Raw genomic sequence first — 12,757 nt, 5'->3', positions numbered from 1 at the left:
ATCACTCAAATTTCAATCTCGTTCCAAAACATAGAACTCATATTCGAGTCCAGGTGTCGGCTCATTCCCGTCGAGTAAAACTATGCCAAGCTTCAGTCTACACCGCAGCGTAGACACCCGAAGCTAAATGTTAAATCGACCACAGCTCCGCATATCCCGAAGTGGCTAACCATATTCCGCTCAACAATTCTACACATGGAATGGTGAAAAGCCATTTTACCAATTCAAGGATTCCTTACTTAGAGCTTCTGTCATGGGCGTTAAAGATACCCCATACTCACTCAAAGCATCAATATCCACATTATAACGAACATCGCGCTGCCATATCTATGCCCCCACAACTTCATTGCCTTGCTTCCAAAGGGCCCTCGCCACTAGATCGGGTAGGTATTCAACGGTGATCTCTTTACCACTCACCGCACCCAATCGATCAGCTATTTCAGCGGCTGACAATTTCTCGGCAGCTAGCGTGAGAGTCTTCTTAGAATATCTATTGGGTGATTGGATAACTTTGGTAGTAAAGCGAGCAATATCCCAACGCTGATGAGGTCTAGAAGCGTGCTGGGGAGGAACGCAATTCGAGGCGTTTGCAATTCTGAAAGCCTTAGGAACATATGATCACATTTTGGGCAGCAGAAGTTCTGCATGAAGAACGCAGGTCGTAGAATTGTCCAGTAACTGAAACCCAAAGTGCGAACCAGTTTCTCAATCTCGCCTTTCTGGATCCAATACTGTGCTGATGGATATTCCTTGCCCCAATCATGGAAAGTCTCATGATCTCCAGTTCTCGCAACGCTAGATCAAACCACCTGGGTCACCTTTTCCTGCTGGGCAGCTTCCAGCACATTCTTCGCATATAAAATTTCGTTCTTCAGATTTGGCGGAAGGGCGAGATAGATAGTGTCCGCACCGCTAATGGCGCTAGCAACTACTTCAAAGGATTCTAAATTGCCAGTATGAACCTCCGCTCCTAGAACTCGTAAAGCTTGGGCCGCGCTGGAAGAGGAAACGCGGACGAGGATTTGTACTTTGTAACCAAGCTGAAGTAATAGTATAGATAATGGGCGACCTTGTTCACCGGTAGCGGCAGCAATAAAGACACTTTTGGCCATTGTGAATTTATAAAAATTAAACACTGGATGTGAGGAGCAAAACAATATTAAGGGATCAAATGAGATAATGCTTTCTTCAGAATGAAACTTCGCTCATAGAGGACATATCCTTGCTTGCTTGTGTCTTAAAAATCATTGAATCTCGAGTTTCCTGGGGAATGACGGGGGGAGGATTTATGGCCAATTCAGGTCAAAAAGAGGGTGATATGCAGCTAGTGTAGGTCGAGAGAGAGGTTGATTGGATTATGGGGTTGTGGTTACGCTTCCGATGTTCGCTGAGGCGAGTGACAGTCTCTGTAATGGCATGCAGCTGCACAACGTACTGGATATCTGAGTCTTCTCCAACTGAAACTTGGGACAAAATCTTAGGAGTCTCGTCCACAAACCTTAAAGATGCCTTGTAATGGTGGCCAGTGGGTAGAATAGCCTTTTGAAACTCTACTGTAGAAAACGCTATGGGGATTAGGTGCTGAATCTTGCGTAACAATCCAATAATATCTATACGGTACCTGTCCGCTCGTGTTACGTTCTTTCTCTAGCTAGAACAGCAGCAATTCAGGGAAAAGGCTTTGTCGGTCGCTTCAAGGAGGGAGTACGATGCTCCTTTGCCTTTGGGGAATTGATGATCCTAGAAATTTAATTGCAACGAGAGCGAGCATTGCTTTGTTTTGAGACATACTGCTTTGTAACGCCGTCACGATTTGTTTTGCTTTGCGTTATATATAGCCTACCATTATTCTTACCCTCTTGGCGTTGCAGAAAAGCCCATACGTCCACATCAGCGATATTATCAAACCAATAACGATTAGTAATCTCTCTCTTCGCTTCGTTGGCCCGAAACTTAAAATTCTTAGTGTATACTCGTACCGGTATCTAATATTTATTAAGGATTTCATGTCAAGCTAAACTTAAAATCTAAATTAGCTTTCTTCACTCATGCCACTCTATTATATTTTCTCCATCTTCACAATCTGCATCACTTCATTGGTATCACTCTTCAGATTTTGATACTTTCCTCATACTTTTTTTTCTCACTTTGTGGAATGGAAGTTATTCTAAATTTCCTACAATAATCATCCATTTCCCCACGATTTGGGCCACAATCGCGCTTCGTACTCCTGACTAGCACGTAAATCTAATACCATGGCTGATTCTCGGACCCCAATCTCCCACTCACAACGGGTCGCACTTCGTCGATATTACCAGACAACTACTCCGAAGCCTTCCCAGTCTGAAGTGAGAGTGTGGTTTCAGTCTCGCTTCGGCTATAATATTAGTCAGTCCATCGTCAGTCGAAGCCTTAGCAACAGCTTCGCTTATCTAGATGTCTCTAATGCTTCAGACTCTGAATTTCGAACACGAAATTGTCAATGGCCTTGGCTAGAGACTTTACTCACAGATTGGCTTCAAGAAGTGGAGGCTGGGTCTGGTAAAGTTACACACAAATCCATCGGACAAAAGGCCAAGGAGCTATGGGATCAATCAGACGAGTCACGGGGTTTAGTGACGCCAAAATTTTCTCATGGCTGGATTGTCAAATTCAGACGGAGATACGAGATGAGGCTCCAAAATTCCCTCAAACAGGATCACACAATTCTGACACCAGATCATCCATCGGGCGGAAATTCCTCTTCGCTGCCATGTGGAAGCTCTGCGGGCACATGCAACCAATCTCTAATCTCATTTTCGCCCCAAACAGAGGCATCAACAACCACCTCTTTAGCAAATAACACCAGCCTCGCTACCGGAATGAATATATCAGCGACACCTACGATATCATCTGATCATTTTATCCACCTTGTTCAACACAATTCTTATCGGGCTTTGATGTCTAATAAAGATCTGATATTTGCATCAACACTCATTCTCAAGGCATCACCTCTGACAGCACCTATCAAACAGTTTGCTACTAAAATTTGTGGCGGCCTAACAGTCGTCCATCCTCTTGATGGCATACTTATGCCTGGTTCACTATATCCAACGGAATTGCAGATGACCTGTGCCCATACGGGCGTTATAAATATGTTTCCTTTCCCGAAATTTCGGAATAACCTCATTCAGAAAGGTGTGAATTTCGTGCCTGAAGAAATGTGTCGGGACCTCTTTGGTGATATTTTCCCAGATTATGTTACACCAACACCAGATTCTCATGAATGCACATTACAAATGCGTGATGTTTTAGCAGCACTGCCGTCAATTGAAGAAAACGATTTTGGTATCGATGGTTCCGAAGATCAGGATGATTACACAGCTGGACGTAAATGTATGATCAACTGGGGTCATCCATGGAATGTAGAAAGTTGGGAAGTTACACCCGGCTTTGTGAAAAAATGGAGCTGGGCACTAGAAGGATGTGATGATTTGATCCAAGCAAGCAATAAATGGCGTGCATCTAGAAACGAGAGGCTGATAACGTGGAATGCAAATATTGGAAGCTCGACTGTTGAAGTCTTTTAGATGATGATCGGAAAGAACTCTACCTGGTCTAATCTCTTCCTAGTTGTAATATAAGAACCAGTGAGGAAGGCATAAGGATAGAGGATATTGATTGAATTGCAAGCGCCATATCATACTACATCCCCCTTGAAAGTGACAAATTTCCAGACAAAGAGCTGTGTAGAAATTTCAATGCTACAAATTCAAAAGTTTGAAACGTTCTCTAAAACAAAGCCGTATTGTAAATTTTTAAGAACATAGTATGGAGGTGTGTGCGGAATTTTTTGGTCATAACTATTTCTTCCACCTTTGTCGATGTATGTTTCTTGATAGGGGGAGGGTAAAGATCACAGGGCCCCTTCCCCTTTCCTCCCTTCCCTTCCTCAGCCAGAGGGGGAAAAATGTTTCCATTCGATGCGTATGGAGAAGTATATATAAGCCAATATTCGCATCAAACAAATTTCAATTGTATGGTGAAGTGGTTGATATGCAATTGAAAAGATGGGAAAGAAATGATTTGAACTTCCATAGCCTGATATACCTACCAACAGAGGCGGATGACTAATCATTATATCCTTATATCGAAACACATCCTTATACCGTAATACATCCTTATGTCGAGACACATCCTTATATCGGGACACATCCTTATATCGGGACACATCCTTCTACCGAGCCATGTTTTTGCTACTTTAGTAAGAGAGCGTGATCAAGAATATAGCCCTGTTCCAGGATACAATAGTCCTTTTGTCTCGTAATAGGCGAGATTTGTCGGATTTCTTGTTTCCGCAGCACGCCGAGATGTTGGATTATGCATGAAATGGGTCGTGAAGTAAGTAGTAGCTCTAGTATAGCTGAAGACGGAGAGGGAGGAGGTCCAGCTTTGACTGCTCATGTGTAAGAAAAGTCCGATTCCTGTTGATTTATAATACCAAAGGTAAATTATGAATCTCTATCGCCGTCCAGGAGTTAAGGTTCCCAAGCCGAAAGTCCAGAATTGAAGGTTCAAGCAACGAAAAGAAATATAAATAGTTCTCCTATGTCTCCCAAATTAGAATTCACATTTTCTACATCATCACCAAATTTCAAATACCAAATCCGAACATACTTTCTCTCTCAATCACGATGTCTCGATACGCAGAAGTTCATCTGAATCCCAATGGCCCTGGGGATGCTCGTCCAACAGCCATGCAAATCATCAAGGACGAAGGTGCGGAGGGCAAGCTAGCTGGAAAAGTCATTGTTATCACAGGCACTTCGGCTGGAATAGGCATTGAGACAGCACGTGCTCTGTCTTTGACTGGCGCAAAACTGTTGTTGACCGCACGAGATTTGAACAAAGCCAAGAAAGCTTTGGATGGAATCCTCGCACCAGGACGCGCTGAACTGGTCAAGATGGACAACAATTCACTTAGCAGCGTACGTGCCGCTGCAAATGATATTCTCCAGAAGTCAAACAACCAAGTCAACATCCTTATTAACAACGCCGGTATCATGGCTCTGCCAAAACTGGAGCTTACGGAAGATGGCTTTGAAAAGCAATTTGGAGTCGATCATCTATCTCATTTCCTCCTTTTCGAGCTTTTGAAGCCAGCTCTCCTCGCCAGTGCCAGCCCAGAATTCTCATCTCGAGTCGTTAATCTCGCCTCTTCTGCCCATCACGTAGCACCGATCAACGAATCAGGCAACTACAATTTCGAGAAGACTGATTACAATGAATGGGTTGCATATGGGCAAGCCAAAACCGCCAATATCTATATGGCCAATGAAATCGAGCGGCGCTACGGATCCCGAGGGCTTCACGCCACAAGTCTTCATCCTGGAGTAATTGCCTCAACGGGACTCATGCAGTATATGGACCCTGCAGTGGTTGAAGAATTGAAAAAGGATAAAAGCGCATACAAAATAATGAAAACGCCAGAGCAGGGCGCTGCAACAACAGTGTGGGCCGCCATTGGAAAGGAATGGGAAAGTAAGGGCGGAGAATATCTTGCTGAGTGCGGAAAGACAACTCGTGGGAATGACAATCACGAGATTACGGGTGCAGGGTTTGCAGGGCATGCTTACGATCCTGAGGCTGAGGCTCGACTTTGGAAAGATTCGTTGGCAATGGTTGGTTTGAAAGACGACAAGTAGGATGTGTCTTCTCTCTTAATTCAGGAGCGTCGGCGACAAATCTTTCTGACAATTTTATTCGATGAATAACAAATCTGCTGTACTTTTAAGTACCTGTTAGCCTATTTTATGTTTTGTGATTCCATTTCATCCAAGTAATCTCTGTGACTTTTATCACTGAATCGCTCCACATTATGATCCAAACTATGCTTAAAAAGTTGTAATCTTCTCCTCTGAAGAGTAATACATTGCCTTCTCCTCTAGCGTACGTTCGTCGACGAAGTAGAACCGATAACCAAATGGAAATTGATGCCGGACAGACAGTCAAAGCAACATCCTAAGCAATATCATCCAACCTCGTTGACTGAACGCTACACGAGTATTATCCCCGGCCATTCCTTGAAGAACTGAAAGCAGGGAGGCCGCTGACTGCTGAGTCTGAGGCAGCGTTTACTCCATTGGCTCGAAACTTCAAGCTCATTTTGTAATCGTGCTCGTATGCTAGTCATCTAGTCCATCTACAAAGTTCTCACCCTCGGGGTCAAATCATGTCTTACTCCATTCGATAGTGTGCAGCACAATGTTGTTCCTGCTGAGGATATCGAGTATTGACCAGTTGATTGAATTTGTCAGAATTTAACCCATCAATTCCACCGTGGTTAGTTTTAAAATTTCATAGAGTATTGCACCTGGATTGCTCCTAGAATCCGATCAGGGACGGCATGATAGCTCTCTTCCCGGTTCGACTCCAGAGTATTGCTAAACTCTTTGCCGTTGGAACCATCGCCATGGCTTCTCAGCTTGTCATGACTTGGCTCTGGGGATGAACGTTTTGTATAAAACAAGAAAAGCAAATCATTATGGTCAATAGAATATAAAAATGCACATTACTAACATTTACTTATTGGAGGTGTAGTTTCCTCGTTGAAATAGATCATTTCTGCTTTCGAGAGGGCAATCGTTCCCACCTTTCTCTTCTCTCCTCTCTCGGGGGTGCAAAGATCAATCCATTGCATCGGAGAGTTACTATAATTTTCTTCTCGAGAATTCATGGATACCGAAATCGGAGGTCAATTCACGTGATCACGTCTATTGAACCTGATCACGTTTTCAGCCCCCGATCTAATGCTGTGAAAACTTTTCACGGCGACGGCGACATCCTACTCCGTAAACCATTATACTGTCAATAACACTGGACAACTGATTCCCCGGAGATGTGATATCTTATATGTCGCATTCTTGCAGGAATACTCAATCACTTTACCTTATTAAGGATCGGGGACACCGAGCAATCTTTCCAACGCCCTACCTGCATGCATATGATTTTCTCTCACTCCGTGCTCTCACAATCTCCATGTTCCTTCCCCGCAATTTTACAATTCATTGCTCGATCACATCGAGTAAAATGGCAGCCTTATCTGTATTACTTATCTATCTTCTATCTTTATCGACACTATCACAGTCTCGGTGAATCCACCCGACGTTGCCAGATAACGATGTGCTTGTTGATAGGTCTCGCTAGGGATGATCAACAGCTAATATGATACACCAATTTCTAGTCTATCCATGATCAAACGACTACCTAGGCTGCTAGGTAATAAAAATCATTCTAAATCATGCGGAGCTTATGATTTGAGAGGATTCAGAGAAATCAACAGGGACTCCAGCCATCAATCACTCATTCACATCACGGAAACGTATTGATCTGGGCATCAAATGGTAAAATGGTTCATCATATGAGATCATGATCCTGGATCTTGCAGCGTGGGGTCTGGCTTGCGTATCTCTCGTATCTTTGGTACTAAGGAAAATGGTTTGGAATATACTTTTCTCATGGCCCTTGCCTTTGGATTAATTGTCTTGGTTGGTGAAATGCATCTGCACGGGAGAGGATTTCAGAGATAAGAAGCAAATGTAGATGATTCACTTACATGACAACACTAGGCCAGGTACCTTCCTTCTATCGGGGGATTTCGAACCGGTAAACTGGGACAAGAAACTGATAAACTTAACCCAAGTCGACAAATCGACCGACAATTTAGATCTAGTCTCCTGTGCGATTATACTTCTTTTTTACATTGTGTAGGGATTCAAAGAATTTTTTATGCAGCTACAGAGAAGGTAAAAAAGACTTTAGAGGATCATAAGCCGAGAAAGACCATAGACGGCGTCCAGGGCCCTTGTCTATCCAATAATCTATATAATAGATGCAATGCCCGCCTTCAAATTTGGAGGTGAAGCAACCAAGAACACTGCCGGTACTAGACCAGTCGACGAAAGCACGCCGTTAATTTCTACCAGTGGTTCGTCGAAGAGCCAAGAGAGCGCAACCGGTACAACGTTACTTCATAACCCCTCTTCCTCTTTGCAGTCTAGAAATACATCAACCTCCTCTCCCAGACGCCGCTCTTCTTCTTCCTCTTCTTCAGATATTCACTTCAGAGATATTATATTTCACTCTTCGGACGAATCGGGCGGCTGGTTCCTTGATTTCATCATGGAGAAAGTTAAAAATACGAAGATTGGCTACTGGGCCGATAAGTTGGCCGTAGAGGCCGAACCTGGATTGACCAACGCTCAACTCATGTTAAACAACCACGATTTGAAGCCTGGTAGGTAATTCTTATCTTGTATGAGTACACAAATACTGATATCTCTTCCAGTCGAACCAGAACGTAGGCAATGGGGAACCTGGAATTTCGTAGGATTTTGGATCGCGGATTCTTTTAATATTGTGAGCATGCCTCCAATGACCATTTCTTGCCCAGAAGTAAGATTCTAACGTTGCGACCAATTAGAACACATGGATGATATCATCGAGCATGATTGTCGGCGGATTATCGTGGTGGCAATCATGGCTTTGTGTATGGATTGGATATTCAATTGCAGCCTGCTTCATTGTATCCACGGCAAGAATTGGCGCCACTTATCATCTTTCCTTTCCCGTTATTGCTCGATCGTCTTTCGGCATTTGGGGTGCTCTGTGGCCTGTGTTCAATCGTGCAGCCATGGCTTGTATCTGGTACGGAGTGCAGGCTTGGATTGGAGGAGAGTGTGTTCAATTGATGATCGCTGCAATTTGGCCATCGTGGCAGCCCAATGGCAAGATTCACAATGGAATCCCTAATTCTGGAACAAACACTGTGATGTTTGTGTCATTCTTCCTTTTTTGGTTTCTCTCGCTTCCAGCAATTTGGTTTCCGGTCCACAAAATTCGTCATTTGTTTACAGTTAAAGCATATGTGGTACCAGTTGCAGGCCTCTCATTCTTCATCTGGGCTATAGTTCGCGCAAAGGGTCTTGGACCAATCGTCAAACAAGGAAATACAAGCCATGGAAGTGCGTTGGGCTGGGGAATGGTCACTGGAATTATGTCTTCCATCGCCAACTTCGCAACTCTCATCGTTAACGATCCCGATTTCGCACGTTTTGCACGAAAGCCTAGGGATGCTTTCTGGTCGCAACTCATCACTATCCCTGTCGGTTTTGCCGTCACATCTTTCGTTGGCATTATTGTCTCCTCATCTTCAACCGTCATCTTCGGTGAAGCCATCTGGAATCCCCTCGATCTTCTCCAATCATTCTTAACCGAAGGAGGGTCCGGAAATCGCGCCGGTGTATTTTTCATCGCAACTGCATTTGCTCTCGCCCAACTCGGTACCAATATCGCAGCCAATTCCGTATCTGCAGGTACGGATATGACAGCTCTCCTACCCCGTTACATCAATATCCGTCGCGGCGGTTATGTTTGCGCTCTCGTCGGTCTCGTCATGTGTCCTTGGAATCTTCTCTCAACCTCCAACAACTTCACCACCTATCTGTCCGCTTACTCCGTCTTCCTTTCTTCCATTGCTGGTGTCATCATCTCAGATTACTACTTCGTTCGTAAGGGCTACCTGCAAGTTCGAAACCTGTATTCCGCCAAGAAAACCTCTCCATATTACTATACAGCAGGTATTCACTGGAGAGGGTACGCTGCTTACATCGCCGGTATCCTCATCAACATTGTGGGATTCGTAGGAGCAATTGGTAAGAAAGTTCCAATTGGCGCAACATATATCTATAATCTAAACTTCTTCTGCGGGTTTATTGTCGCGTCAAGCGTGTATTGGATTCTATGTAAATTCTTCCCTGTACCCGCTACAAGCGATGTATGGATGGAAGTCGGGGAAGAAATCGATGATCCTAGTATGGCGTATAATGCGGAGGAAGGAAGCGAATTTGAGGAGACGGGCAAAGGTGGACAGGAAAATGTAAAGATCATGGGGAGTGGAAAGAAGAGTGATGTGGATTTAGAGGCTTGAGATTTGAGAGATCTCCGTTAGTTATTTGATTTTTGGGTTGGAATTTGAGCGTGGGTGTTTAGAGGTCATGAATTGTACCTGTGTATGCATGGATTGACATAGCATTATGAAATTATGAGACTCATGGAAAATCATCGGTGTAAAGGTACCCATGAGGTAGAGTGTAGATAGACGATAGAGGGAGTACCTATGAATCGCTACCTTGACTCGATTTTGAATTTGCTCCAGAAGTCTCATTTTAATTTGATGTATACTGGTGAACGAGTACTGGATTGATTAGCTTACCTACCTAGGCAGTGGGGTTTCTCAATCATTGGTCCAATTTGTTTCGTATACAACAATCTCAATATGGATAAATCCATTACAAGTAGGTGGGTATCGTACTTTCATCTTGTTCTTCTTATACTTTTTTGAAATTGTTTCATTGAAATTGAGGTGGTTGAGAGCCGGCGGTCCGTCTACTCCGTCTAGAATATGAATTGTGTCATTTCAAATGTTAGTTAGTATCTATCTGATTGCAAGTAAAAGAATAATTACTATGTAAGATCTTATTAGATACTTGTATATGTATTAGATACTTGTATATGTATGGTACGACGTGTATAATCAGTCTACACTACGGAGATTTTCAGACGGGAAATTGCAATGGGACTCAAATTTTAATGAACAATGGCGACAGCTTGCTAGGAAGATGAAGAAGTTCATTCATAATTGCCGGTGCGGGAGAACCGGGGTAAGTGTGGGGAAGAGGCGGAATGGACTCCCGGTGATCCTGGTGAAGTTTGTCTAGGTGAAACATAGGGTTTCTATTGGCCTCCCGGTGAACTTTGTTCCTGAAATTCAAGAATGGGGATGTTAGAAGTTACTGATCAGCGTCGTGAAGAACAAGTATGCATTTCTGCTCATTTTGATCTCCATGTCAAAAGTCTTTCGTGATCTATAAAATGGTGTTTTGAGAAAGTTAAGATAGAAGTACATAAAACAAATACTCGTATATGATATCAAAGTCCCAAGAGTCTGAGAAACAGTGACGTCATTGACGTGGATGCGGCCGCCTGCCACATCGCATATAGCTACATTCCTTAAACACGACATTCAATCCAACTTCAACGCGACAATGTAACATCAGTCAGTATGTGTGGAAGATACGCTCTACACCTGGTAAGTTATAAGAAATAACTGGTTGGTAAAAAACTTGCTGATATTATAAAGCGACCTTCAGAGGTCCGTCAATATCTCGAAAATGAGAACATGCCGGTTGAGGAAGCGCCAGATGATGAAGGTGATGGCACACCGAGGCAAAGCTATAATTTTGCGCCGGGGTATCATGGCATCGTTTATCGGGCTAATGTACCGGATTGGGGTGCGGGATCGAGACATCATAAGGAAGGTGTCGATGAGACTGAAAAGAGATCCGCCACCGAGCCAGAAACTACCAAACTGGATGTGACTGAGCAAGAAGAACTTACGAATGAGGCAGTTCAGTATAAACTCCAGAGTATGAAATGGGGCCTGATACCATTCTGGACGAAGCGTAACCCGGATTATGGATCGATGATGAAAACTATCAATTGCCGTGACGATTCTTTGATTGAAAATCGAGGAATGTGGAATACAATGAAGCAAAAGAAGAGGTGCGTTGTTATTGCAGAGGGATTCTATGAATGGTTGAAGAAGGGAAAAGAAAAGGTTCCTCATTATATCAAGAGAAAGGATGGTCAGCTATTGTGCATGGCAGGGCTTTGGGATGTCGTTCAATATGAAGGCTCGGATGATAAACTTTATACCTACACCATCATCACAACAAGTTCGAATAAACAGTTGAATTTCCTACATGAAAGGATGCCAGTAGTTCTTGACAACGGTTCAGAAGATCTCCGCACTTGGCTTGATCCGAAAAGATCATCATGGACAAAAGAACTTCAATCTCTCCTAAAGCCATATGAAGGAGAATTAGAAATCTATCCAGTTGTCAAGGAAGTGGGAAAGGTGGGCAATGATTCTCCTAATTTCATTGTTCCCGTAGCAAGCACGGAAAACAAGTCCAATATTGCCAATTTCTTTGCTAAAGGGGGGAAGAATGACGCAAAGGCATCATCTAAGCCATCATCTAAGCCTTCGCATGCAGACGCACTTCGGAAGATCAAAGAGGAAGAAACAAAAGATACACCAATTAAGGAAGAGCATACAGATACAGATGGTCGCAGAACTATCGATCACAATGGGTCTGAGGATAATGCGCCATTACCAGTGCCCAAATCAGAGAACAAACATGGAATAAAACGCGAGCTTGACAATGTTGATACTGAAGAGCCGCCCAAAAAATCAATGCGCGTTTCTGCAAGTCCAGAAAAAGATTCTCCGCCTGTGGCGTCAAATAGGAAGACCAGGAGCGCTACCAGCAATAATTATGGAAGCCCGAAGAAATCTTCTGGTCAGGAAAAGGGAAGTCAAAAGATCACGAATTTCTTTAGCAAATGAGGTTAATAGAGGCTTCACTGCAACTTGACTCAGGAGGTACCTGAACGGGGCGAGATGGAATGGAATTTTGTGCAGGTTATTTACCGCAACTCGGTAACTGAAGATCGTGTTATGGATTTGGCAGGTAACTCGGTACGTCTAAACGTATCGATTCCTGCGCCAAGAATTAATTCGAGCATTTCCCCTTCCACACACGCCATTTCTAAGTTCGGCGAATTAATGGAGCTGCAAGATGGTCGATCCTTACAGGCGGGTAATAATGCTAATGCTTTTTTCCACAACCTAACTAGGTCATGAGACGTTGCACAA

At 43.6% G+C, this 12,757-nt stretch overlaps 5 protein-coding genes across 5 annotated transcripts; 4 read left to right on the top strand and 1 right to left on the bottom strand.

Moving 5' to 3' along the window:
* Window positions 1-327: 327 nt before the first annotated feature.
* Window positions 328-775, bottom strand: EAE98_008059 (uncharacterized protein; the record flags this gene model as incomplete). Its single annotated transcript, XM_038955682.1, is given in 2 exon segments — window positions 328-603; window positions 623-775. 2 exon segments carry the CDS (start codon window positions 773-775, stop codon window positions 328-330), a joined length of 429 nt encoding a protein of 142 aa, XP_038807976.1.
* Window positions 776-2,255: 1,480 nt separating this feature from the next.
* EAE98_008058 (uncharacterized protein) lies at window positions 2,256-3,569 on the top strand (the record flags this gene model as incomplete). Its single annotated transcript, XM_038955681.1, has 1 exon — window positions 2,256-3,569. The coding sequence occupies one exon, from the start codon at window positions 2,256-2,258 to the stop codon at window positions 3,567-3,569; it is 1,314 nt and encodes a 437-aa protein (XP_038807975.1).
* Window positions 3,570-4,673: 1,104 nt separating this feature from the next.
* On the top strand, window positions 4,674-5,684 carry EAE98_008057 (uncharacterized protein; the record flags this gene model as incomplete). The annotated part of the gene is made up of 1 exon (XM_038955680.1): window positions 4,674-5,684. The coding sequence occupies one exon, from the start codon at window positions 4,674-4,676 to the stop codon at window positions 5,682-5,684; it is 1,011 nt and encodes a 336-aa protein (XP_038807974.1).
* Window positions 5,685-7,875: 2,191 nt separating this feature from the next.
* EAE98_008056 (uncharacterized protein) lies at window positions 7,876-9,967 on the top strand (the record flags this gene model as incomplete). Its single annotated transcript, XM_038955679.1, has 3 exons — window positions 7,876-8,275; window positions 8,327-8,397; window positions 8,462-9,967. 3 exons carry the CDS (start codon window positions 7,876-7,878, stop codon window positions 9,965-9,967), a joined length of 1,977 nt encoding a protein of 658 aa, XP_038807973.1.
* Window positions 9,968-11,101: 1,134 nt separating this feature from the next.
* Window positions 11,102-12,448, top strand: EAE98_008055 (uncharacterized protein; the record flags this gene model as incomplete). Its single annotated transcript, XM_038955678.1, has 2 exons — window positions 11,102-11,128; window positions 11,180-12,448. 2 exons carry the CDS (start codon window positions 11,102-11,104, stop codon window positions 12,446-12,448), a joined length of 1,296 nt encoding a protein of 431 aa, XP_038807972.1.
* Between the last annotated feature and the right edge of the window lie 309 nt (window positions 12,449-12,757).

The sequence above is a fragment of the Botrytis deweyae genome, assembly GCF_014898535.1.
Source record: "Botrytis deweyae strain B1 chromosome Unknown BDEW_020, whole genome shotgun sequence".
Lineage (NCBI taxonomy): Eukaryota > Fungi > Ascomycota > Leotiomycetes > Helotiales > Sclerotiniaceae > Botrytis > Botrytis deweyae.
Note: the sequence above shows the minus strand (reverse complement) of the source record. Positions and strands in the feature narration are given on the sequence as shown.